The sequence below is a fragment of the Syngnathoides biaculeatus genome, chromosome 11 (assembly GCF_019802595.1).
Source record: "Syngnathoides biaculeatus isolate LvHL_M chromosome 11, ASM1980259v1, whole genome shotgun sequence".
Classification (NCBI taxonomy): Eukaryota; Metazoa; Chordata; class Actinopteri; order Syngnathiformes; family Syngnathidae; genus Syngnathoides; species Syngnathoides biaculeatus.
Genome location: NC_084650.1, coordinates 30,439,678 through 30,466,133, shown reverse-complemented (window position 1 = coordinate 30,466,133; position 26,456 = coordinate 30,439,678). Strand labels below are relative to the sequence as shown.

General features: G+C 51.5%; 2 protein-coding genes across 13 annotated transcripts in view; both read right to left on the bottom strand.

Moving 5' to 3' along the window:
* Window positions 1–2,742: 2,742 nt before the first annotated feature.
* Window positions 2,743–26,456, bottom strand: part of LOC133509082 (protocadherin gamma-C5-like) — a 121,016-nt gene continuing 97,302 nt past the window's right edge. For 9 of the 12 annotated variants that reach the window (XM_061835773.1, XM_061835778.1, XM_061835774.1 and 6 more), the window contains exons 2-4: window positions 9,979–10,037; window positions 6,421–6,518; window positions 2,743–4,731 (exon numbers count right to left, since the gene is read on the bottom strand). In XM_061835773.1, the coding sequence (XP_061691757.1) occupies window positions 4,439–4,731; window positions 6,421–6,518; window positions 9,979–10,037 (450 nt within the window). In that variant the 3' untranslated portion in view covers window positions 2,743–4,438. Of the gene's footprint in view, window positions 4,732–6,420; window positions 6,519–8,462; window positions 8,517–9,978; window positions 10,038–13,382; window positions 16,282–17,310; window positions 20,123–26,456 lie in introns of those variants that run through there. The other 3 variants (XM_061835784.1, XM_061835772.1, XM_061835771.1) reach the window with 3 other exon arrangements.
* Window positions 20,589–24,754, bottom strand: LOC133509084 (protocadherin gamma-C5-like). Its single transcript, XM_061835786.1, has one exon. It carries the CDS (start codon window positions 24,082–24,084, stop codon window positions 21,505–21,507), a length of 2,580 nt encoding a protein of 859 aa, XP_061691770.1. The 5' UTR covers window positions 24,085–24,754; the 3' UTR covers window positions 20,589–21,504.

The following is a 26,456-nucleotide window of genomic DNA, read 5'->3' as shown; positions in this document are numbered from 1 at the left end:
AACTGCGCCCGCCCAAAATGTCCTTTTGGAGATGGCCGAGCGGGTCGGGAGGAAAGTTCTTCTTCTGCTGGTTTGCATTTGAATAAGGAAAAGAGCGCAGCCTTCGTCTTTGGAGCGGCTGCTGAACAAGACAGTCCGTCGAGCTTCGCGCGTAATCTTCCCGAGTCGTGTCAACACGGTCGACAAGGTGCAGTTGTGTGTTGCCCCCGCTGTTATCTTTTAGCTTGTCTTATACCTCATCTCAATGATCTGATCTTATCTGATCTTATTTTAGCTCAGCTTAGCAGAGGGCGATCATGTGCATCTGGCGTGAGGAAACGCAGGACATTGTCGCGGCGCAGAGCAGCGATCTGCAGCTGCAGTGTGGTGGGGGCCGGTGAGGGGCGGGGGGGGGGTGTCGTCAAGGGAAGGAAGAAGAGAGGAAGTTGGCAGGGGGCGACTTCCTTTCTTTTCAGAGGACGCGCTTCCTGCCCCGCCGCACGTTACCGTGACGCCACATCCCGCCTTTTCCTAATGAGGGTCAGTGACGGCCAATCAGGTCCGCTTTGCTTTTTTTTTTTTTTTTTCCTGTGGCTTCTCGGAGGCCTTTTGTTTCTTTATTTTTGGGGCTCAGTGCTTTGGCTTGACTGTTTCTCACTTGTTGATGATCTGACACTTCAAAAAAATGATATTTAAGCATAGTTCTTGACGACAACTAAGAGACAAGTCAACACGTGGGTGCGTGTCACACAAGCAGGGACGAGATTTGAACCCAGAACCTTTTCACTGCATTGCACCACCTGTGCTAACCACGAGGGGATTTTGATCATAAAATTGAAGAACAACAACAAACAAAAAAAGTCCCCTTTGAGTATGAACGTTGCTCTCTCACGTGTCGGTTTTCTGACTAACGTTATGAAGTGAACGAGGAGGAATAATTGTGCTCCACATCTCTAGAAATTCGCTTGCGTGTCTAATGAGTGGGAATGCGCTTCATTAGGCGAGACTGGGGGGAGGAGAGTGGATGGGGGGGGGGGGGGCAAGAGAACAAGCGCTTCTCTCTTCTCTGTCGCCACATTCAGAAAATGGCGACCCAACCCGAGTCATCAGCTCAAAAAAAAAAAAAAAAAGGGAAAAAGTCACTTTCAAGTTATGCATTTCAGCAAGTACAATAAAGATCCTTTTGAGCCCGCTTGGTCATGTGCCCTCAGCAAATGACATCTGAGAATGAAATGGCCTCGTTATCGTCTTGGATGGAGCGCAACATGGTTAATAACAACATAATGTTCTCCATTAGGCACGGGGGAGCAGCTGGAAAGCGTTGGCCTCACAGTTCTGACGTCCCGGGTTCAATCCCAGACTCTCTGGACACTCTAAATTGCCGGTGTCTGGATGTGCCCTGCCATTGGCTGGCGACCAGTTCAGGGTGTACCCCACCCGCCTCCTGCCCGTTGACAGCTGGGATGGGCTCCATACCCTTCTGAGGATATGCGGCGAAGAAAATGGACGGGCGGATGTTCTTCGTTATATTCATTGGAGCCAACGGAGTCTGTTTTCATTCAGAATTAAAAAGTTGTTTATGAAACATTTGTATTCGTTACCAAAGAGGATGAAGGAGACCTTCTGAGGGTGAACAAAATCCATTTTGGGACCGAAGACGTCGCACAAAATTACAGCTCCTTTTTGGTACTATTGAATAACGAAATCATGTGACGTAAGCATACGACAACCTTCAGATCATTCAGCCTCCAGCCAGCACTTTTGTGATTTGCTTTGCTTTTTCATTTTCATTTTTTTGAGGAAGTGACAACGATGGCCCAAAAACTTATTTCTAAAGATGAGTGACAATTCCGGTCAGTTTGAGGTAATGGTTTCCTGTCGCATCTCATGGGATTTTTTTTTTTTTTGTGTGGACTATTTTGGAACCTCACACCAGCAGTGACTCAAGCGGGACCAAAAGTGCTTTACTACGTCTGACTCATCCGTGTCGGCGTTTCCTGTATTCGGGCTCTGACTTATGTTTGGATGTGGCAGCACGCCAACACGGCTGCCGCGCGGATTTGCGGGGGCCGACGGTTGCCATAGCAACCGGGCATCACAATGACAGCCAGTCGGGGAGAGGCGAGTCGGCCATTTTGGGCGCGGGATTGTTTTCCGAGCGAGGAGACGGAATTTTGTCTTTTGTAATTTTCCTGCCTCAAAAGACTTTGGTGGACGGATGAAACCCGGCGCGAAAGGAAGAAACGGCTTCTGGTTTTTGGATCGCCATGTTTGTTTTGTGTGTCAAACGGCCAAGTTTGGGGCCGGATAATCAAACATCTGATTGGACCGGACCTGACCAGGAACACAGGAAAGCATCTTGGGGTGTCTCAAGAGGTCGGCAGGGGTGCGCAGGAAACGATGCAATGCAACTTCCTTGAGCTTTGTCTTTTATTCTTGCGGATCCGTCCGTGTCAGCAGCACGAAACAAAACAGAAGACGCTCCCGTCAACATTTTGCCGTTTCCACAACAGAACGATGATTTATTCCATTTAATAGCTGTTTTCAATCAGACAGGCCCAAATTTCACACTCAGGACATAAATTTGTACTTCAATCAAAATCAGCTCATTACATCTGGATTCATATTTTTTGTGTCCCCCCCTCCCCTCCCCCCCATGTAAAATGTGCACCTCAGCTCAGTCAAAGTTTGAAAACTTTGCATTCGATGCATTTGGGAAACAAAAAAAAAAAAAAAAAAAAAATGAAATGAAACGACCTCGACCCATTTGGGAATGTTTTTATTTGAAATGTCAGTGTTCAAGAGAAAATAAAACAGCAATATAAATATTAGCAGAAAAAGAAGAATAACGCAAGGGAGGCAGGCGTGAGGAGGGGGGGGGGCAAAGCTTTTGATACGAAAGATAATACAGCAGGATAGAGTAGTATTCATTCAGCAGCGGACGGACGTACACGTATATAATATTTAGTCATTTGTTCATATGGACAGAAAGAGAATGCACAAGATCAAATCACCGCAAAGAGATTACACAAGGATAGAAAGATTTTCAGATTTTTTTTGTCGTTTCTTTACAGCGTGATAAAAGAGAGAGAAAATGAAGACAAAAATATGCGCAACACATCACAAGTTAACTAGTCTACGTGTGTCACCTTATCTAAAGTTATCTTGAATTTCTTTTATGTACACTGTAGAGTTAGTTGGCGTGGTGCTTAGTTACTACATTGCAACGCAAAGTGTTGAAGAACATCTCCGATATCCATTTAGAACTTTATTGGATTTTTTTCTTGTTGTTGTCGTTTCTTGAAAACCAAAATGCGCCACATTCCAGTTTGGAGCCACGCCGTGTGGAGAAGGGGTGGGGGTGGGGGTGGCGGGGGGGGGAAATGCCGGACGGCGACGGGGGCCCCGACAACGCTAACACTCGGCTCGCACCGTCAACAGGACTTGTGTATTTACAAGTGAGCGGGTGGGGGCGGGGGGGGGGGGGTCACGACATGGCGGTGAAGGGCGAGTATGGCGAGCGCCTTCGCCCGGCTCGGCGGATTCGAGCCCGCGGTTCGTCTGTACATTCAGCGGGTGGAGCCGACGGAGGGTCGCCCACCTCGGCGGGCCGACGGAACGATATCACAGGCTCCGCCCACCACAAGCGCCGCCTCTGTCCCGCTCACCCGCCACACTTCACATCTTACGCATGCTATTGCAACAAAACGGAATGACGGCAAATACTTCACCCGAATGTGATTTACACCCGACGTCAGTGCAATACTTCCGGTTGGCTCTTAATGGGGGAGTGGAGGGGGGGGGGGGCAGCTGGACACCACCCGTGGTTTCTCATTGCACGAACATGCTCAGGTCATCAGAGATTATCGTCTGTCTTACTTTTTCAAACTACGTATTTTTGCGTCAGGGAGATGGTCCACGTGCATTGTGTTGACCAGCGATTTTGGCAAGGGGGCCGTGGGGGGGGGGCGTCCTCCTCCTGTTTTTCTTTTGCAATGCATAGTTGGCCACTCTAAACTAGAACAAAGTGGTTTGAGCCTTTAAAGAGCATGCAGACGAAGTTGGTAAGAGCGCTAAAAGAAGACGGTTATCGTCTCTGGGAGATCCCGCAAGAGGGCCGAGCCTACGTCGAAATACGACGGCGACGAGCGTGCTCGCAACGACTGACGTCCCAACGCACGATAACGCCGACATGAAGGACAATAACGTTTGTCTGAATACATCAACCTGGGGAGGTTCCTTGTCTTAGCCAAAATAAACCAAAAGGAAATCACAAAAACCGCCCACACCCGAGCAAGAAACATCGACTGACAGAAGCTTTGGACGCCTTCGGACTCCTCCAGACACTTCGGAAGAAGCGTCCGAACCGAAGCGTCCGAGCGCTCCGCACCAGTGCGATAGCTCGTGCTGGGGTGTGGGGGGTTATACTTCTCGTCAGACCGGATCGGGCATTCCTTTTCTACTTCTTCTCCTTCTTGGTGGACTTCTTCTTGGAGGCGGGAGTCTGGGCGGCTTTCGGGGGCTCGGGCTGGGGCGGGGGCAGCGCCTGCTGGCCGGCCTGCTGGGCCACGGCCTGCTGCTGCTGCTGCTGCTGCTGCTGCTGCTGCTGGGGATTGGAGGTGAGCGTGGCCGTGCTGCCGGGGATGTAGACGTTCTGGCGGTAGTCGGGCACGTGTTGCAGGGTGAACTGGGGGCTGTAGCGGGTGCTCAGGCCCATCGTGCCGGGTCCCAGGGTGCCGCTCGGGTCGCTCACTTCGAGGAGGTGGGAGAAAGCGGGGTGGAGATAAAAGCAAAGGAAAAAAAAAAAATGGTTAGAAAATGGGAATTTGAAAAGTGGGAGCATCATAAAGTAAGAATTGGCCACTAAACTCGAGCGCTCATCCCCACGACGTTTGGGGATAGCTCCAACGGCTCAAGAAGACAAAACAAGCCTTCGTGCTAACGTTAGTCAACGGAAATTGACAAAACAGAACATGCAGTTTTAGTACTTCTTTCAGCTTTGTCGCAGTGTTGCACAGCAATGTCGTCGCACTGTCAACCAATCCCGGAAACGTCGCCGGTTCCGAAGCGATGGAACCGACGTGTGGACCCGCTAAACGTTGGACGGGTGTCAACTTTCATTTCTCAGCAGCTCAAGTGTTAGCACTTGGCGTTATTAGCATTTTTCTCAGCTAACCATGCTAACTGGCATTTTGAGTCACTTAACTTCATAATTCAACTTATCGATTTTATGGCATTTTGTTACATATTTTTTATATGAACCTACGCTGAAGGGTGATGGAAGGGCGTGAGTGCTAACAAATCCCCACTTCTTGGTTTCTTTCTAGCTTAGCCGGCCGGCCAAGGTAGCGCATTATGGCGCAGTCACGCGGACGAGCTTTTATTTGCCCCAAACAGTTTTACAACAACATTTTCAACTTTCGGGTTTTCCCACCCAAGGGACGACGTGAAGTTCTATCATTTATCGACGTGTCCATTTTTTTTCCCCCAACAACTATTGCGATCGTGAGCGTCGTCTGCTTTGTGTGCAGCACTGCTCAGTTCCTAATAGTTCCTCAGCCACTGCAATGCAGAGCCTGCAAGCCCCCCCCCCCCACCACCACCACCATCAGCTCCCGCTAAGTCCGCTAACCCCCCCTCAGCTTTTGTTGCTCCTTCAGATAAACACGCAGGCCACCTCGTGCTTCCTTCCACGATTGACAAATGCGTCTTCTTCCTTCCCGTCGGGCACTCTGGAGCTGACATTCATCGAGTGTCGTGGCTGCTCTTAACCTCCCAGGGACTCGGACGACGGGCCACTCGGGCTTCTTTTGTGCCCATGCGGCCCAGCGCAAGGAAGGATCCTTTTTATTTATTTATTTTTCTTCCCTCACTTTGCTGAAAACAGCAGTGGAAACTCCACAAATGACTTGAGAGCACGTTTGCCAAAGCGTCGCTCGCTTCTTGACATTTTTCCGAGTGAAGACACAGAAATGAGTCACCGGCTTGTTTGCGCGCAGGGGAGAGAGAACATTGCAGCTCGACCGTTAACTAAGACGGCCCGTGACAAGAATCCAAACAAATCGCTTTCCCACCTTTTTATTGTAGCAATCAATGTATTGTGAAATTTAGAGAAATGAAGATGGCAGTGGGCGTGGCCTCGAGAACGACGCCAAGAGCTCAACCTCGTGTTGGTGCCAACCCTCCCTGCGAGTGTTTTCATTTTGTATTTGTTAATTTGACTTCAAGAAAAATGTTGAAAATACATCAGCATCTGTTTCAAAATTCGGCACATATCTAATCAACAAAAGCTTCAAAAACTAAATTGTTCATTATTGAGTCTCCTGTGTGTGTGAGAAGATCTGCGTCATGTTGTCGAATTCATTTTGTAAATATTGATTTGAAAGCCGCACGCAGCACACTGAGAACAATTTGGCAAGGACGACGTCGCCTCTCACTCACCGTTAGCCGCGGCCATCAGGGCCTGGAGCTGCTCGGCTTCGGTCGGGGGTTGGGGCCAGGGGCCGGTTCCCATGGCGACCTCGGGTCCTCCGGCAGCCCTGCGAGTGCGGGAGGGGGGAGAAGAACACGGTAAGACCTCCTTGTTGTCTTGCTGACCGAGAGTAGCCGACGAGGAGCGGCAGCTGTGACGCGCCACAGTAGCAAACTTGCATGCGTCCGTAAAAACTGGGGAAAGGGTTTGACCCTGAAAGATCTTCATGTCTTCTTTCTAAATACCATCACATACGTTTGAAGTTCAGTGCTGAAAATATGTGCAAAGGCTGAGAAGAATTTCGTCCTGAATTGTTGAGATAAAGCTTGGCTGATTCTTTTTGGCCCACATTGCATTCCCCCCCCCCCCCCCCCCCCAACTATATAGGTCACAGGTGCCCTCTCTGACTATCTGCCGCAATTGAGACTTACTTAGCTTGGTGAATTCTACCGCAGCACAACTACATCAAGCTGTGCCTGCGCATTTTGTGTTGTTCACACAGCGAGTCGTTGAAATGCACGTGGCCTACTACTAGCGGCTAGGCTACTACATACTAAGCGCTCGTGGACTCGGCCCAATAGCTTTTCTCCATGCGCCGTGCATAGAGCCACACCACGTAGACAATTGAGTGAAAGTCAATTTTTTTTTTTTTTTTAACGCTAGCTCGTGAGCTAATGAACCAGCAAACTAAGACGCCCGCTTGACCGCAGCGGGATCGTCCAGAACACCAGAACCTCGCTCGCAGTTCTGCACCCCCTCCCCCACCAAAGCCACAATGGCACACGTTACTCAGCCATTAGCCAACCGCGGACACGAGCACGCAGCGTACAAGCCGACGGGTTCGAGGGGCAGACGCAGGGCTCGTCTCCTGCGCCTCCGGCGGGCGCGGCCTCAGGGTGCTGCAACTCCGGGCTGGGCCTCGTTTTTCATGATTCAAGAGCCTCATTTTACATTCAGGGCCATTTTTTTGGGTCAAATTTGGCAGACTTTTGAGCTTTTTCTTTTTTTTAGCTTAACGCCGCAAGCTGTCGCCAACGTGTTGCCGCAAGATGATCATTTCCAACCATGTGGGCAAAGTCCAAATTTGCACGCGAAGGGAACAACGGAAACCGCAATCTCTTATTTCTCGCACGATCAGAGCGATGCTGCCCCAACGAAGACGAGCTGCGCCGTCGGCAAGTGGCTCACACCGATTTTAATCCGGGTTCCACTGTCGATGCACGACAACCAACAGCGGAGCCACGAAGACTTCAGTTTCTCAGGAAAAACTCGGGGGATGTTCGATACCTGCCCTCCAAGACTCAAAAGTGTTTTTGGACCTCAGCCGGTGGGAACCGGGCCAGGACCCTCTCACCGCTAAGGATAACAAAGTCGCGCTTCATTTATGCTAAAAGGAGTCTCTGACTTATCACATCCTGTTGCTGTTGAGCACTTCCTGCGGTCAGCATTATCGCTTCCTGTGGGCGAGATTGGGAGTCGCAGTCCAAAGAGAGGACGCTCGGCTTGAGAAATACCCTCCGGCCCCGACTGGCAGCGAGTTAGGCACAAGCAGTCTTGCAGATAAGCGCCCGCTCACTTGGACGACGGGTGGCCTTCAGCCTGTCGTCCACTTGATAAGCGACGTGATGACGATGATGTTGGGCTACGCACGCACATTGAAGGCAGCACAGTAAAGCCTGCGGAGGAATTAGGCAAGCGCCATTTTCTTTCTTTTGCACACATATACAGTCCCGGCACAAGAGCGCACGCACATAAGTGGCGCAGTCCTTTCTCCGCCACAGCAGGCATTGTGGCCTCAATGCACACGGCTCAACAGACTCGGAGGAAGACTAACACAAGCGCTACGACTCGGGTACGCACACACACACACACACTCAGCCGGGGTTGCACTATGACACGAAACTCTCTGCCCTGAGAAACCAATCAGGGTTTTTTTTTTTTTTTGGGTTACAAACGCTGATCAGGTGCAAAGGGCAGACAACAGCTAAACGTTCTACGTCTAAATGAGTACCTTGTCCCGCTCTGCGGCGTCCATCTTATGTGTGTACCGTATGGCATGTGGGGACTAAAAACACAACATGTTATACGCTCGCAGAGACATGTTTACGTTGTAAATATGGGGATGAGTGAGGGGGGGAAATGACATTGACTTCGTCCAAGAACCTTCACCGTACGCACGCAAGAGCTACTTTTTTTTTTTTTTTTTTTTTTATAAAGATTACAAGGCAAGATTTTCATAGTGGTTGAACTTTGCGCTGGTGTTCTTTTGCATTATTTCAACTAGACATAGTTTCACGTTCTATCTTCTTTCCTTGTCATATTTCATCATTTTTGTTTCATTTTCATCGCCGCCCGTTCTTGTCGGCCCCGCCCCTCGTGTCGATCGATCAGCTCACGTCTCATCGCGTTGTATTTTTCGTCGCCGGCTGTTTTTCAGTCTCTCGATGCTCATCGTTGCGACGCTCGTCTTAGCTCTCGTCACGGCGGGTTTTTGGTTTCCTCGTGTTTCTTTCTCACGTGAAACGTCGTTTTCTGGAAGGTTTTCATTTAGTGTTTCCTTCCATGGGCCTTGTTTGGCTTTTCTTGTGGAAAAATGTTGGCCACTATGTTCTTCACACCTCCCTTTATTTAAGTCCACCTTTTGCCACCAACATCAGCACACACACAGACACACACACACAAACCCCACACTTGCGGCAGCGAAAGAATTGAATCCTGAAACTGCGTCACTTCAAAGTCCAACCACAATAATAAAAGCAACGTTAAAGAAATACTTCCATACTTGTCTGAGCGCGTCTCTCCAATTGAAACATTATGTCTCCGTCCGCAATGGGAGGTCATTTTCTTGCCGTTAGTTAGCGAGCACAATATTGGAAGTCACATCTTTCTTGAAAAAGATGATTTATGAATGACACATACAGTAGACGGGATAGAAAATGGACTGTTTGTCACTTCTAAGGAATTGTTCAGCCTTGGTGGACGATGACATAAAGGCAGACGAATGCGTCACCCGCAGGACGCAAGGTTTGTATTCATGAGCCGAATGCATTTCAACAGCTTGCCGCCCTGTTTCGATGCCCTCGCCGGTTTTAAGGACTACGACAACCCGCACGACGAACCCTTGCAAAATAACGAGTGGCCGCATCGACCATCTGCAGCAATTTGCGCGTAGTGAGCAAAAGCGAATGCGGAACAGTCACGTGGCGTCAGTCGGATTCCAAACTCTCGTCAGACGTTCGCAGGCGAGAACGAGGCGCCCCCACCCCACCCCCTCCCCCACGGATGCCGTCGCTCATCCGCAGGACTGAGCGAGCGGAGAGGAGAGGCGAGCGACGGCAGGGGGAGGGGGGGGAGCGCAGGCTGCTGCAGCCATTTTAGAAAGCGGGGACGCGGCGCTGAGGACTGCGTGAGGGGGAAAGAAGGCCTCAGACTGCCTGCATTTAAGCGCAACTCAGCGTTGCGGCTTCAGTGGTTCAAGAGCCATTTCTCATCCTTCATCATCGTCACAGGCGTGCGCGCTCACTCACCCGCTGGGTCCTGGTCTCGGTCCCTGGTTGAAGCGCCAGTCATTGTTGGGCGGCTTTTGCTGAAAAAGGAACACAAGTTGCAACGTGAATCACAAATTCAGCAGCAACAAACTTCCTGGTGGATTTCATGCGATGTCACTTTTGTGGCTGACACGTCTGTGGGTGTGCGTGCGTGCGTGCGTTTCAAAACATCTGCAGTTTTGCAGCAAGACTAAACAAACCCAAGAAATGTGCCCGCTCGTCTTGTTCCGAGATTTGCGGAAAAGGAAGAACATGAGCGGCACAAAAAGACGGCCAGCGCGAACTACCCGCACACCAAATGGAAAAGAATCACGGCAAAACAAAACTTTGCACTCGGACCCCTCTCGTTCGTCCTGGGTTTGGAATTTCCCACTTCTTCTTGGTGACCCGGTGGCGCTTCTTCGTCGACACGCTTGCGTGAGCCTCAATAGTATAAATAATGAAGAAAACAATATTACAAAAGTTTTTCAACTCTGCGGGACACCGGAAAGGCGCAGCGTGATCAGAGCAACAATTATCGAGTTTAAAAACGTTGCCTTGGTGATGATAATGCTCCATTTTGATCCTATGAATTATTGTGGTTGTTGTCGGGACTGCATCAGACTGATGCTAAATGCTTAAAAAGTCAGAAACAAGCAAATACAAGAAAGATGAAGCCAAAACTTGGCTTCCATTCCGGCATGAGGAGCGGAAGGCTGACCCCAGTCCTCCTCCTCCTCCGCAGTTAGACCGATGGTGGCATTCGAAAAAAAGAAAGGGCGACGCCCACGATGGGGCTGTTCGGTCTGACGGAAAGCGGTCGGGCCGCGGGTGAAGGCAAACATCCGGATGTGCGGTTGCCTCTCGGCACGCAAACCGTGTGGAGGTCAGGGGTCAAGATGACGAAACACTGGCAGCCGTGCGCAGTGGCACATTCTGCCCCAACCAAAGCCGGCACGATCCGACGCACTTTGGAACGTGACTAAGCAGAGTTATTTGATTCCCCCCCCCCCAAATCCTAATTCCAATTTTACCAACAAAGGTTTTTGTCGGTTTTTTTTTTCATCCAACGTCAGTTACAAAGATGACCCGACATTGGCAACACCTCAGCCCGTCCGTCCAAGTGTGGATTTCACCTTTCACGGCAGCCTGAGGCACAAATATTTCTGCGTCTGTCCCACATTTCAGTTAGACAAACAAATTATAACTCACAAGCGCAGGATAGCATCTGGATAACATCTGTCTTGTTGAAATTAAAAAAAAAAAAAAAATGGAAAGACTTGCAATGGTACAGAGAACACCAAATGGGCCATATTCAACTAGTAAAACTACATTTTTGTGCTTCCTACACTCCATCTGGTGTCTTTTTTTTATCTTTCTCTAAATAATTTGGCCTCACGGCAAACCGCTGAAAAGGAAAAAAAAGAACGTGTGATGGCTCAAATATTTTGGCTGCTACGATGGAAAGAAGGAAGTCATTTTTTGCCGACCTCGCTCACAAACACTTTCAGGCTATCTGCTGTTGCAAAAGCAAACAATAGGATGTCGCATTCCCCGCACGTCCCACCTCAGCTGCGTTCCTGCCGATGGCAATGTTTGATTTTCATAGACAAACAGCGGCAGGTAACTGACAAAACTCTCAGGTCCATTTCTCAGAACTGTGTGAGCCCGTTTGGTGCAGGAGGCGCTTAAACGTCCGTGCGAGTGGACTGGATTTGCAAAACAACCTGACGAGCCTGCACAGAAACAAACTATGAACAGCACACACGTCATATATATAAAAAAAGAAACGGGAACGGATGCTTTGAGGGCTGTCGAGACAAAAGGAAGGCCAATCTATTTTCAGACATCACTCCGGTCCTGTTAAAGCGAAGGAGCATTCGTCACTGGGGCTCTCGGACCCGTCGGCGTGAAGCTTTTTGTGCGTCCTCACGCACTAACGCACAAACACCACGGCCGCCGTTCCGAAAGCTGGAGAGACGCCGCTCGCCTGACGGACTGCGCGGTGCCCACCGGGGGTCGGCTGGACGACCGTGAGAATGTTCAAAGCTTCACGAGAAACGGCACGAAGGAGGAAAAACTACGACGAAACGCGCATCCTGTAACTTGTCATGGATGAAGATCATTGGCCACGTTGACCAAGGAAGTAAAAGCACAACCCTGTCGCTCATCATCATCTTTGGACAACAGGAAGTCAGGGGTCAGCGTACGACCCCGTGACTTCCCGTTTGAGAAGCTCGTTTTTTCTGCTTCCGCTCCTTTTGACTGTTTTCTTCCCTCATCCCTCCTTCACATTTCATCTTTCTCTGCCATCCACTTCTCACAGCTGAACAGCCACAAAGGAAATGCAGAGGAAGTATGGAAGTAAACAAGTGCCACCAGGACTCGAATTTGTAATGCCACACAAAACAGGATTTCAATTTGAGATGTAAAGTGATCACATTTTCAGTGTAACTTTTTAATGTTAACAATACAACTGGCTACAATTCGCTGTGTAAAATTCACCGTCTGCGCCACCGGGCAGGGTTACTTCAGGTCAGAACCGAACACCCACCCAATCCTTTTACGCTTTCTTAGTATGTGAAATCACGTGACTAAGAAAGCGCAACTGCGATTGGCTGGCTGTTCGCTTCTGAAACACAACTATGAAAAGACGATCACGTTACAATTCAAATCCTGGTGGCACATATTTACTTCCATATAAGGAACATTGTTTTTGTTTGAATCTGCTGCCGGTGACCCGCGATCTGCTGGAAGCGCCTCCGTTTTGTCCTTCCCGTTGCCACAGTTGGTAAAAACGTTTGACTCATCTTGTGGGTTGATAAAACACCAAAATGGTTCAAAAATGCATCATTCACCACTTCAGCGTAAAAAAGAAAAGTGGTGTGCCCAAAATAACATCTTTACAAAGTCAGTATTATGCTATTCTAAGTGGTATTGTTGCCCTAATCATATTTCATCGTTTATGGAACCAATGGAAAAAAGCCATCATTTTCAGCAAGGTGATTGCTATTTCTGACAGTCAGCGAAAATGGACGCGCTATGGACGGTTATGCTAACTTAGCTACCTCGGCTAATGATGTTTACGGCGGTGAGCGACATGAAAACTGTCCATTGGAAAGGTTTAGGCAGCAGTGAGAGCGAGCCCTGCTGAGAGGACGAATCAGATCCACCCGAAAATGTTGTTGTTGCAAAATGCGCTTTGACAAAAGTGCCCCCCCCCCAAACAAAGCTACAATTTACAGGCAATTCGTGGCAAATCCCAAGTGGAAGCAACTCTCGTTTGACGCCTCCTCCCCGACGCCCAAACTCGTTGACCTACGTCACGATCGCAGAATCTGTGCAATCAGTGCTGTTCCCTGAGACGTCGCGCTCCCACTCACACCAAGGCGTCGGGCGCTCACCTCACCCGGCGAGCCGCTGAGGAGCTTCCTGCTGAGGGTGGTGTTCAGCGTGTTGCTGGGGCTCAGCATGGGCGTCTTCATGAACACAAAGTCGCTCCTGCTGGAGATGGTGGAGTAGCAGGGCCCGTACGTGCGCGTGTGCGGGTCCCCGGGACCGCCCACCACCTCCATGTAGCGGATGGGCCCGTCCGTGTTGAGCTGCAGGTGCGGGTCCTTGCCGGGTCTGTGCCGGTAGCGGCCGGACCGCCGGCTACCGTAGCAGCAGCAGCAGCAGTCGCCCGAGCCGTGGCCGCGGTGCCTCAAGCAGCGCGCCGTGAGCACGGCCAGCGTGATGAGCGACACGCCTGACACGCAGGCCAGAGAGATGATGAGGTACAAGGTGATGTCCGACATCCCGTCGCGCGGGGAGAAGGGCGTGTGGCGGGGCCTCGCTGGCGCGTCGTGGTCCGCGGCCGCCTTCTCGTCCACCGTGACCGTGACGTTGACCCGGGCCGACTTGGGCGGCTGGCCGTTGTCCTGGACGATGACGGCGATGTCGTAGGCGGAGCCTTCTTCCTCCTCGGCCCATTCGCGGGTCGTGCGGAGGTCGCCGGAGCGCGCCCCGATCCGGAACATGCTCGCATGCGGCCCGGGCGCGATGGAGTAGAAAAGCCAGGCGTTGTGGCCGCTGTCGGCGTCCACCGCCACCAGTTTATTGACCAGGTAGCCCGGGCCGGCGGCCGGGGGCACGCGCAGCTGCAGGCCGCCGTCTCCCGCGACGGCGGGGTGGACGATCACGGGCGCGTTGTCGTTGGCGTCCGTCACGAACACGTGCACGGTGACGTTGGCGGTCCTGGGGGGCACCCCGGCGTCGCACGCCTGGACCTCCATCCGGAAGGCCTTCAGCTGCTCGTGATCCAAGGAGCGCATGCTGAAGATGTGGCCGCTCTCCGGGTTCACGTAGACGTAGGAGGAGAGCGGCGAGCCCTCGACCACGCCGGGGAGGATGGAGTAGGTGACGCGGGCGTTGTCCCCCAGGTCCGGGTCCGTGGCCGAGACCGAAGCGATGGGGGTGCTGGCGGCGTTATTCTCAGGGACGTCCACCGAGTAGGAACTTTGGGAGAAGGCGGGGGCGTTGTCGTTGACGTCGGACAGCGTCACCACGAAGGCGGCCTGCGACGACAGCGGCGGGGAACCGCCGTCGGTGGCCGTGATGACCACCTTGTACTCGGACTGGCTCTCGCGGTCCAGGGCCGCGGCCGTGGTGAGGCTGTAGTGCGAGCCGAACGCCGAAGTGAGCTTGAAGGGCAGACCGCGCGGGAGGCTCAAAGTGATCTCCCCGTTCTTGCCCGAGTCCAGATCGCGAGCGCTGATGAGGGCAATCACCGTTTCCGGGGCGGAGTCTTCTCGGATGGGGCTGGTGAGTGACGTCAGCGTGACCTCCGGCGCGTTGTCGTTGACGTCCTTGACGTCGATGATGACGTTGCAGGAGCCCTCCATGGCCGGGGAGCCCGCGTCGCGGGCCTGCACCGTCAGGTGGTAAGACGCGGCTTTCTCGTAATCCACCTCGCCGCGGACACGAATCTCCCCGCTCTTCGCATCCACGTTGAAAAGTTTGGCCACACGCTCGGGCGTGTATTTGCTAAACATGAAGGAAATTTGGCCGTTGCGACCCGAATCCGCGTCCGTGGCGTTCAGTTTGGTGACTAAAGTGCCGGGTGCGACGTTCTCGAGCAGGCCGACTTTGTTCACGGCCTCCTGGAAGACGGGCGCGTTGTCATTGACGTCCAACACTTGGATGAGAAGCAGCGTGGAGCCCGATTTGTGCGGCTGCCCGCCATCCACGGCCGTCAGCAGCAGCTCGAAGGACGCCCGCGCCTCCCTGTCGACGGGTTTGTCCACCACAAGCTCGGGAAACTTGCTGCCGTCGCTTTTCGTCTCCACGTTCAGTATAAAAAAGTCATTTGGTGCCAGCTGGTAGGTGCGTAGAGAGTTGGTCCCCACGTCCGGGTCGTGCGCGCTCTCCAAGCGGAAGCGCGTGCCCTGCGCGGCGGCCTCGGACACCTCCAAAGACACGCTGGTGGTGGAAAAGCGCGGAGCGTTGTCGTTGACGTCCGCGATGTCCACCGCCACGCGCCGGATCTCCAAAGGGTCCGACAGAAGTATCTGAAGCTGGAGCGAGCAGGACGGGCTCAACTCGCACATCTGCTCCCGGTCGATTTGCTGCTTGATCACCAAATCTCCGCTGGCTTGCCTCACCTCGAAATACTGCGTGTCCGTTTCGGACACCACCCGCAGCCCCCTTTGAGCGATGCTCTGTGGGCTCAGGCCCAGATCCTTGGCGATGTTCCCCACGATGGAGCCCGGACTCAGCTCCTCCAGGACGGAGTAGCTGAGCTGGGACGAGGCGGAGGCGGAGGCGGAGGCGGAGGCGAGGCAGGCCAGAAAGCAGCACAGCCTCGACAGCTGGCTCCCCCCGCCGGGGCGCTCCATTGTCCGGGAAACACCGAGAGCTCTCGCCTCAGCGTGGACTGGCCATGATGATTCGGTGTTAAGACGAGCCCGTCCTCTTGGCTGGCGAGTAAATCCGCTTGAAAGGCCGAGTGGCGGCGGGTTCGGACGCGATCATGACCGCCGACTTGCGCGAGAAAAGCAGGCCGAAAAGCTCAACTACTTGTCCGCGCTCACACTCACTCGGCTCTGGCTCGCCCTCTGCCGCCCTTCTGCGCGCCGGTGGGCGGGGAGAGGAAGCGGAGGCCTCCCCCTCGTCGGAACACACTCACACACAAGAGTTCCCCTCACTCACAGGCACGCACGCGCACGCGAGAAACTTCTTCACTGTGTCCAGTTTCACCGAAAGAAGCAGCACCTCCGAGTTTGAGGAAAACCGGGAAAAAGTGAAAAGTGATATGGATGAAAAGCTCGCATATGAGGTTCGTTCGAAAAGAAAAAAAGCTTCAAAGGCAACCAAGACATTTTCCAGTGCGTCTTTTGCAAAAATAATGAGAGAAAAAAAAAAAAAAGAAAAAAACGGCTGCCAAAGTCTTTTGGCCCATAAGAGGGCGCCAAATACAACCGCGCCACCTTCGAAACTTCCACAGAAGCAGCACAAAAAAAAAAAAAAAGGCAGCTCACAAGTTTTCACGAGAAAAAAAATTGAAGATTCGATTCATTTGGATAGCAAACAAAATACATGGAATTTAGTAATTCGTTGATATTTGACCAGAAAGACGTGCCTGGCAAATGGCGACTCCTCCTTCCCTTCAAAGTTTTGGTATATGTGCCCTCCTGGTTGAAAGCTGCACTCTTAATCCGGTTTTGGACCATTTCTAAGTTGTCACACTTTGCCCACCCCAGAGGCCAAGTGAAGACGGAAAGACGAGGTCAATATATGTTGAAATTTTGGAAAGAATTTGGGCAAACGAGCACACGACACTACTCAACACGCTTCCTAACCGCCGCCACCGCCGCTGTGGCGTCATCAGCGACAGACAGCGGGTCATCCAGTGGCTGAAGGGTTGTCGGTTTGAGTCCTGCCTCTGAATGCAAGTCGAAGTGCCCTTGGCCAAGACACCGAGCCCTGATTTGCCCCCAGTGGGCCTGGCAGCCCCTGGCATGGCACCAATGACCCACGACTGTGTGAATGTGGGACTTTGGAAATTGCTTTCCCCGTCCGGTCCATTTTCTTATTGATGATTTCAGATGGGAAAAAGTCTGCTGTGTCAGGGTTGTGTGGAACACCCCAATATCATCTCTGGCAATTGTGAACCGATTAGCACCTGAAGGCCGATTAGTACTACATGGTCAGTTTCGATAATGAATAAATAATTCCAGTGCAACATGACAAGTGAACAAAAATGGAGCTGTCGGTTAAACTTGAAATAGAAAAAAGTGCATGACTTGCAAAAGCATCCCGCTTGATGTGATGAGTGATGAGTCACGGGCTCACCTGCTGGCTCTCGAAGGTCCAGGCGCTGTCCGGCAAAGACGCATCCAGCACGCCGATGACCTCCTTGAAGTCGGCGGTGCCGCTGGGCTTGAGCAGCGTGAAATCGCTGTACTCGGACCCGGGAGACACGCAGGACCGGAAGGACTGACTCTGAGACATGACGTCTCCCCCCAGAACCTCCACGTACTTGATGGGTCCGTCGGTGTTGAGCTGAATGTGCAGATTTCTGTTGGGCTTCTCGTCGCGGGGCCGTCCGACGCCCGGGCAGCAGGCGGCCCCGCCGCCGCCGGTCTTGGCGCATTTGACGGCTAAGGTGAGCAACGCCAGCAGAGACAGCACGGACACCGAGGCCAGGGACACGATCAAGTACAGCGTGATCCTGCCGCCGCCGCCGCCGCCACCGCCGCCTTTGTGGCCGGGCTCGGACAGCGAGCGGCGTCCGTGCGGCTCCGAGGCGGGCTCGCTGACGGCGTCCTCCAGCAGGACGGACAGCGTGACGGTGGACGAGCGGACCGGTTCCCCGTCGTCCTTGACCTCGACGATCAGCCTCTGAGAGGAGTCGTCGTGCTCGGACACGGCGCGTTTAGTCCTCACCTCCCCTGTGTACAAACTGAGCGTGAACAGAGAGGCGTCCGTGGCCTCCGCCACTTTGTAGGTGATCCAGGCGTTGTGGCCCGAGTCGGCGTCCACGGCCGTCACCTTGGTGAGCAGGTGGCCCGCCTTGGCCGAGCGGGGCGCCCTCAGGTGGGAGGCGGCGTGGGGGGAGGGGTAGATGACGGCGGGGGCGTTGTCGTTCTGGTCCAGGATGAAAACGTGGACGGTGGCGGTGCTGCTGAGCGACGGAGAGCCCCGGTCCTTGGCCTCCACCCCGACCTCGAACACTTGGACTTTCTCGTAGTCGAACGAGCTCATGCTGTAGATGCTGCCGTTCTCGGCGTTCACGTAAACGTACGACGACGCCGCCGGCGCCGCTGACGCTTTGCTGTCCAGCAGCGTGTAGGACACTTTGGCGTTTTGGCCGGCGTCCGGGTCGCTCGCCGACACCGAGTGCAGGATGGCGCCGGCGGCGCCGTTCTCTTTTACGTAAACGTTATAAGAAGTCTGCGAGAAGACGGGAGGGTTGTCGTTGACGTCGCTGACGCTGACGGTGATGGCGGTCTGACTGGAAAGAGGAGGAGAGCCCGAATCGGTGGCCGTCACCTCGATCCTGTACTCGGACACGCTCTCTCGGTCCAAAGCGCCGCTGGTGACCAGCGCGTAATTATTTGAGAAAGACGGTTTCAGAATGAAAGGGGAGCCTTTTTTCAGGTGTAATGTGACATTACCATTATCACCCGAGTCAAGATCACGAGCACTGACGAGTGCGACGACAGTTCCACTTGGGGCGTCTTCACGCACGTCTTTTGGCTGCGAGGTGAGGATAATTTCAGGAGGATTATCATTGACGTCCATCACGTCAACCTGCACACGACAATGACCCTCCATCTCAGGGCTGCCTTTATCTTTGGCGCCGATATCGATGTCGTATGATTTCGTCTTCTCGTAGTCCAACTCCCCCTTTAACGTGATCTCACCGGTAACGTGATTAATATCAAACATGGACAACACAGTATCCGGAGTTCTGGGCCCAAATGAAAATCTAATTTCCCCATTTGACCCTTCATCTGCATCTGTTGCTTTTGTTGTGACAATTAGAGTTCCTTTTCCATCCTTTTCACCCACGTTCACTTTGTAGAGATTTTTCTCAAACACAGGAAAGTTATCATTGTTGTCAAGGACATTTATGGTTATTTCTGATGTCCCAGATCTCGCTGGAGTGCCTCCGTCGAATGCCGTGAATAATATTTTATGCACAGCCTTCTTCTCTCGGTCTAAAGGTTTATCCAGTACAAGCTCCGGGACGGCCTTTCCACCTTCTATTTCTTTTATTCGAAGAGAGCAGCAGTCATTTTTACCGAGAGTATATGATTTAATTGAATTGCTTCCCACGTCAGGATCCTCTGCACTCTCCAAAGGAAAACGCGTGCCAACGGCTGCAGATTCTGCTAATTTCAAGGATAACTCGTTCGACATAAAATGAGGTGAATTGTCATTGATGTCTCGTATTTCCACCTCGATCCGATGCAAGTGCAGCGGCTCCTCGACGACGACCTGCAGAGGGAGCACGCAGCTGGCGCTTTGTCCGCATAAAGCCTCTCTGTCTATTCTGTCGTGGACCAGCAGCTCGCCCTTGGCCGCATCCACGCTGAAATGCTGCTTCCCGGCCTCGGAGGCCACCCGCAGCTTGCGCTCAAATATCTCAGACAGTCCCAGGGCCAGATCTTTGGCCACGTTGCCCACCACCGAACCTCGCTTCAGCTCCTCCGGGATGCTGTAACGAGTCTGCGCCCCCACCGTAGTCCACAAGAGAAAAGGCCACAAAAGAGCCCGCCGTCGCCAGTCTCGGGATCCGATTGTCTTTGTCATCCTCGCTCCGTTACGACGCAAACATCCTCAGCGACATCCTCTCTCGGCGCCGAGCCCCACGTCCGCGCAAGCGGGTTAATAACCCCGCAGTCGGCACACCTTCAAGCCGCCCGAGCCCAGCAAACCGCCTTCGATTCGTTTTCAGGTGGGGAAATAGTAACTATCATCAAAACCCAACAACAATACGTCGTGCCAAAAGGAGCCGATTCCTTTCTGCCTGTGCCGCAGCTCAGCGCATTTGGCGTGTTAGTGAGATGAAGCTGCGTGGGGGCAGGGACGAGATTGCTTTGTACAGTCTTCGATCCTATTGGTCGACGGGCCGCCCTCCCGACAGCCAATGAGAAGGAAGCTGATCCTCATTCCCTCTTAAAGACACAGCTCTTGCCCTCCCTCCCGCAAGCCCGACATTGGTGCCTGTAGGCCACTGATCTGCGGACTGCCTTGTGTTCATGTCACCCAATTATGGTCGATCGCATCAAGACATCATCTCGATGCCTTCGAATCAACACAAGGCAAAATAGGTGTGAGGAAAAAGTCTCAACTTTACATGCTTAACTGTGATGGAAAGAATTAAGACTGTAACCGTCATTCAACCTCACCGCTTATTTGTATGAGTCACACAAGACCGTAATTAAGTCAATAAAAATATGCTTTACATTCATTTAAGCAAAAAAAAAAAAAAAAAAATCATACTCGATGGATACAGTCATCACTGTTTTAATGCAACAAGGCTAAATTCAGTTATTGCTTTTAATTTGATCAGGTGCGTTTTGACTTGTTGTAAAGTTGCTGTCCACACTCGTGGTGCTGAATGTCGATCACATGACGAGGTGCATCTGACAAAAACTATTATGAAACACTGCGGTATGCTGAGCAAAACATTTTTAACTAAAAAAATGTTGTGCAATTTCTTACATTTCAATATAAGCATGAGTTATTCACATCCCTGTTTTAATTTTGTTTTGATTTGTATTTTAGTCAGGCACCGTTTTAGGCAGCTATGAGTCCTCGCGGGGTCCATCGCGAGAGAAAATCATTTTCGGGTGAAATACGTCATTTATAAGAAAATGTTGCCAATCACTGTGGACTTTGTCTTTTAAAAATGTTTCAAGTTACTTGAGATTTGACGATTTAAAAGCAGCTGCCAGTTGCGCTCAAGCTGTCGCTTCATCGGCTGAGTTGCCTCCGAAGCGAGTTCGTTAGTTATCATGACTGCAAGGGAAATGCAGACAAAATTTTGAAAAAGCTTTGCCATAAGTTGACACATGTTGAGCTATTGTTAAGAGAACACGATCATTTTAAATTACTAATTTCACATATCGTTCAACACTGTTGCTTGTCTTTTCATCCTGAAAACAATTTTTTTTAAAAAACAATCTTTCTCTGTGCGTTTGACACCTGAATAAGTTTGCACGTGCTGGTAGCACCATGCTGAAGCCTCCTACACATCCCCACAAAAAAAAGATTGGAAATGTTTCAGAATGGGACACATTTTCACCACATGAGTAAATAGGACCGTTAGAATACAAGTAACTAACCAAAAGGTCAACTAGTTGAAGGATATAATGAAACAACCTCGAGTTTGTTTACATCGGGACGACGATTTGCCACCGCAGGTTTGGAGACACTGTCCGCGGTTGTGGTGCTGAACCGATCCAGTTTGACCACTGAATGCATCCCACAGACATCAGTACCGTCAAATAAAATGTATGGCGTCATGACAACATTTCAAGACTGCAGATGGGAGCCGAGCGACTGGACTCCTCGACTGATAGCGGGAGAGAAATGTTGGGGAAATGCGCACGAGGAGCAGTTTCCGGCCTCTGTTTGCAAAGCGAACGGTGGGCTCACCTGCTGGCTCTCGAAGGTCCAGGCGCTGTCCGGCAAAGACGCATCCAGCACGCCGATGACCTCCTTGAAGTCGGCGGTGCCGCTGGGCTTGAGCAGCGTGAAATCGCTGTACTCGGACCCGGGAGACACGCAGGACCGGAAGGACTGACTCTGAGACATGACGTCTCCCCCCAGAACCTCCACGTACTTGATGGGTCCGTCGGTGTTGAGCTGAATGTGCAGATTTCTGTTGGGCTTCTCGTCGCGGGGCCGTCCGACGCCCGGGCAGCAGGCGGCCCCGCCGCCGCCGGTCTTGGCGCATTTGACGGCTAAGGTGAGCAACGCCAGCAGAGACAGCACGGACACCGAGGCCAGGGACACGATCAAGTACAGCGTGATCCTGCCGCCGCCGCCGCCGCCTTTGTGGCCGGGCTCGGACAGCGAGCGGCGTCCGTGCGGCTCCGAGGCGGGCTCGCTGACGGCGTCCTCCAGCAGGACGGACAGCGTGACGGTGGACGAGCGGACCGGTTCCCCGTCGTCCTTGACCTCGACGATCAGCCTCTGAGAGGAGTCGTCGTGCTCGGACACGGCGCGTTTAGTCCTCACCTCCCCTGTGTACAAACTGAGCGTGAACAGAGAGGCGTCCGTGGCCTCCGCCACTTTGTAGGTGATCCAGGCGTTGTGGCCCGAGTCGGCGTCCACGGCCGTCACCTTGGTGAGCAGGTGGCCCGCCTTGGCCGAGCGGGGCGCCCTCAGGTGGGAGGCGGCGTGGGGGGAGGGGTAGATGACGGCGGGGGCGTTGTCGTTCTGGTCCAGGATGAAAACGTGGACGGTGGCGGTGCTGCTGAGCGACGGAGAGCCCCGGTCCTTGGCCTCCACCCCGACCTCGAACACTTGGACTTTCTCGTAGTCGAACGAGCTCATGCTGTAGATGCTGCCGTTCTCGGCGTTCACGTAAACGTACGACGACGCCGCCGGCGCCGCTGACGCTTTGCTGTCCAGCAGCGTGTAGGACACTTTGGCGTTTTGGCCGGCGTCCGGGTCGCTCGCCGACACCGAGTGCAGGATGGCGCCGGCGGCGCCGTTCTCTTTTACGTAAACGTTATAAGAAGTCTGCGAGAAGACGGGAGGGTTGTCGTTGACGTCGCTGACGCTGACGGTGATGGCGGTCTGACTGGAAAGAGGAGGAGAGCCCGAATCGGTGGCCGTCACCTCGATCCTGTACTCGGACACGCTCTCTCGGTCCAAAGCGCCGCTGGTGACCAGCGCGTAATTATTTGAGAAAGACGGTTTCAGAATGAAAGGGGACCCTTTACGGATCTGGAGTGTTACGTTGCCATTAATACCAGAGTCTGCATCACGTGATGTAAGCAGAGCCACCACTGACCCACTCGGTGCGTCCTCCCGGACCGGCTGCGGTTCCGAGGTGAGGATAACTTCTGGGACATTATCATTAATATCAACAACGTCAATCTGCGCACGGCAGTGACTCTCCATTTCAGGCACCCCTTTGTCTTTGGCAGTCACTTCAAGTTTGTAAGATGTAGCTTTTTCATAATCTAAATCTCCTTGTAAAAATATTTCACCTGTTTCGGAATTTAATTTAAACATAGATGACACAGAATCAGGCGTGCGCGTGCTCAAAAAATATTGTACTTGTCCGTTGGGTCCCTCATCTGCATCAGTTGCAGTCAATCTAACTACAAATGTATTTTTTGCCACATTTTCTTCTAAGGACGCTTTATACAGACTTTTGTCAAAAACGGGGAAATTGTCATTTATGTCAAGCACAAAAACAGAAATTTGTGCGGTACCAGACAAGACCGGACTGCCTCCGTCGAAAGCAGTCAGCAGGAGCTGATGAGAAGCTTTTCTTTCTCTGTCTAGTGGTTTTTCTAAAACTAACTCGGGAACTAGTTTACCATCCTCAACCTCTTTCATCTTCAACGTGAAACAGTCGTTTTTCGCCAAGGTGTACGTTTTGACCGAATTACTTCCAACATCTAAATCCTCCGCGCTATCCAAAAGGAAACGCGTGCCGACTGCGGCCGATTCGGCTATTTTTAAAGCGAGCTCATTCGTTTGAAATCGAGGGGAATTGTCATTGATGTCTCGTATTTCCACCTCGATCCGATGCAAGTGCAGCGGCTCCTCGACGACGACCTGCAGAGGGAGCACGCAGCTGGCGCTTTGTCCGCATAAAGCCTCTCTGTCTATTCTGTCGTGGACCAGCAGCTCGCCCTTGGCCGCATCCACGCTGAAATGCTGCTTCCCGGCCTCGGAGGCCACCCGCAGCTTGCGCTCAAATATCTCAGACAGTCCCAGGGCCAGATCTTTGGCCACGTTGCCCACCACCGAACCTCGCTTCAGCTCCTCCGGGATGCTGTAACGAGTCTGCGCCCCCACCGTAGTCCACAAGAGAAAAGGCCACAAAAGAGCCCGCCGTCGCCAGTCTCGGGATCCGATTGTCTTTGTCATCCTCGCTCCGTTACGACGCAAACATCCTCAGCGACATCCTCTCTCGGCGCCGAGCCCCACGTCCGCGCAAGCGGGTTAATAACCCCGCAGTCGGCACACCTTCAAGCCGCCCGAGCCCAGCAAACCGCCTTCGATTCGTTTTCAGGTGGGGAAATAGTAACTATCATCAAAACCCAACAACAATACGTCGTGCCAAAAGGAGCCGATTCCTTTCTGCCTGTGCCGCAGCTCAGCGCATTTGGCGTGTTAGTGAGATGAAGCTGCGTGGGGGCAGGGACGAGATTGCTTTGTACAGTCTTCGATCCTATTGGTCGACGGGCCGCCCTCCCGACAGCCAATGAGAAGGAAGCTGATCCTCATTCCCTCTTAAAGACACAGCTCTTGCCCTCCCTCCCGCAAGCCCGACATTGGTGCCTGTAGGCCACTGATCTGCGGACTGCCTTGTGTTCATGTCACCCAATTATGGTCGATCGCATCAAGACATCATCTCGATGCCTTCGAATCAACAAAAGGCCAAACTAAGTTTGAGAAAAAGTCTCAACTTTACGAGCATAACTAAATCCATGCTTAGACTATGAACACTGTTGTCACGTCACTGTATTATCTGGTGTTGAATTGCTTGTATGCGAAGAGTTGAACTGTCAAGATATCAATTTCATGTCTGTGTGGTCGTGACAACTGACTTAAAACCTCTCTGAGGAAAATAATAAATACTGTAAACCTCAATCAACACACGAGACAGGCATTAACACAGTTAAAACGTGTTTTTTTTTATGAATATATGTCTATTTAAAAAAATAATGATTCTGCAACTATCATGTGTTTTAACAGAACGACGCAAAGCTCAATTTTGACCGTTGATTTCATTTGGTGCGTTTGACTGTTGACGTCATTGGGCTCACGCGAGGTGTCGAGGTGCAATTATTTGACGGGGTACAATTAACAGAAACTTTTTTTCTTCAACGTTGTCGTCTGCTTGGCATTTTTTTCAATTTAAGAAATGTTGTGGATTGATCACATTTCAATTTCACAGTCACTAACTTCCATTACTTAGTTTTGCGTTGATATTTTAAGTGAGTCAGGCATCATGTTTGGCAGCAATGAGTTGACCTTTGCAGACAGAAAATTCTTGATCGGATGCAAAACTTCGTTAAGAAGCAAACAAATGTTGCCAATCTGTCGGTTGTTTTCTTTTTTAAATGTTTCAAGTCACTTGACCTTTATTTACATTTAAAAGCAGCTCCTAGCGAGTTCATTTGGCATCTCGACTGCAAGGCAAATGCATAGAAAATGTTGAAAACGTGTTGCAGGCTTTACTAAATGGTATTTTGCAATTAAATACGAAGCAATTAAAATCGATACTGTTTTGATTACCGTCTAAATTGTATAAATGGACCATGGTCAAATCTTCCCGAGCCTATCTGTTCTGTGTTATTTCTTTGGCACGAACCCAAGACATTGTCCCTTTGGTAGTTTTTCACGCATTCCACCACTTGTCAACCTTAGACCCGAAAAGTTGGCTTCAATAAAACGTGCACCGTTTTTGCTTTAAATTGACCAAGCCAACTTGAGCCCTCCTTGGGCCAGTTTCACCAAATACAGTCGTTGAGTTAATCATTTCATCCGGTTGTTCCCAAACATTTTATTTTTATTTTTATTTTTGCAGTGCTCCGCTTTTGAAAATGAAAAACTGATAGGCTTGAATATCTTGCAATCATCACTTTTACAGTTAAAACTAACCCAACTATTCGTAAGCGTGTACATTACATCAAGCAAGTAGCTGAAAGCCTTTTCATCAACCAAAGGACATAGCCAATGGTAATGAAAGAGTCCAAACTTTCCATGCATGGGCAAACTTACGATGCCAATGACTTGTTATAATTCAAACCGGATGCAAATATCGGCTGGGCCGAACGTCTACGGTGCTGCGTTGTTTTTGTCATGCTGTCGACAAGTCAAATTGATGTCGGGTGAACCTGGGAAATGTTTTCTGGAATCAAAAGATCCGTCCAGCCATCCATTTTCCAAGCTGCTTATCCTCACAAGGGTCACGGGAGAGTCAGAGCCCAACCCAACGAGCTTCAGACGAGAGGCGGACTACACCCTGACAACCCGAACCAGTCGCCAGTCAGTCGCAGGGCACAAATCGACACCATCACTGAGCCCCAATCGATTCCACGCTGCCCGCACCAGAGTGAGGCGCGTGTACTACGACAACATCAGCGAGTCCCCAGTCCAGTCTGATGAAATATATAAGCAGCGTTTTGGGAAATAACGCATCACATTTATTTGGATTTAATTCACACTGGTTAGGCACCAAGTAAGTAAAAGTGACTTTCACCTAAGTTCAAAAGAAAAGCCAAGGGCAAAGG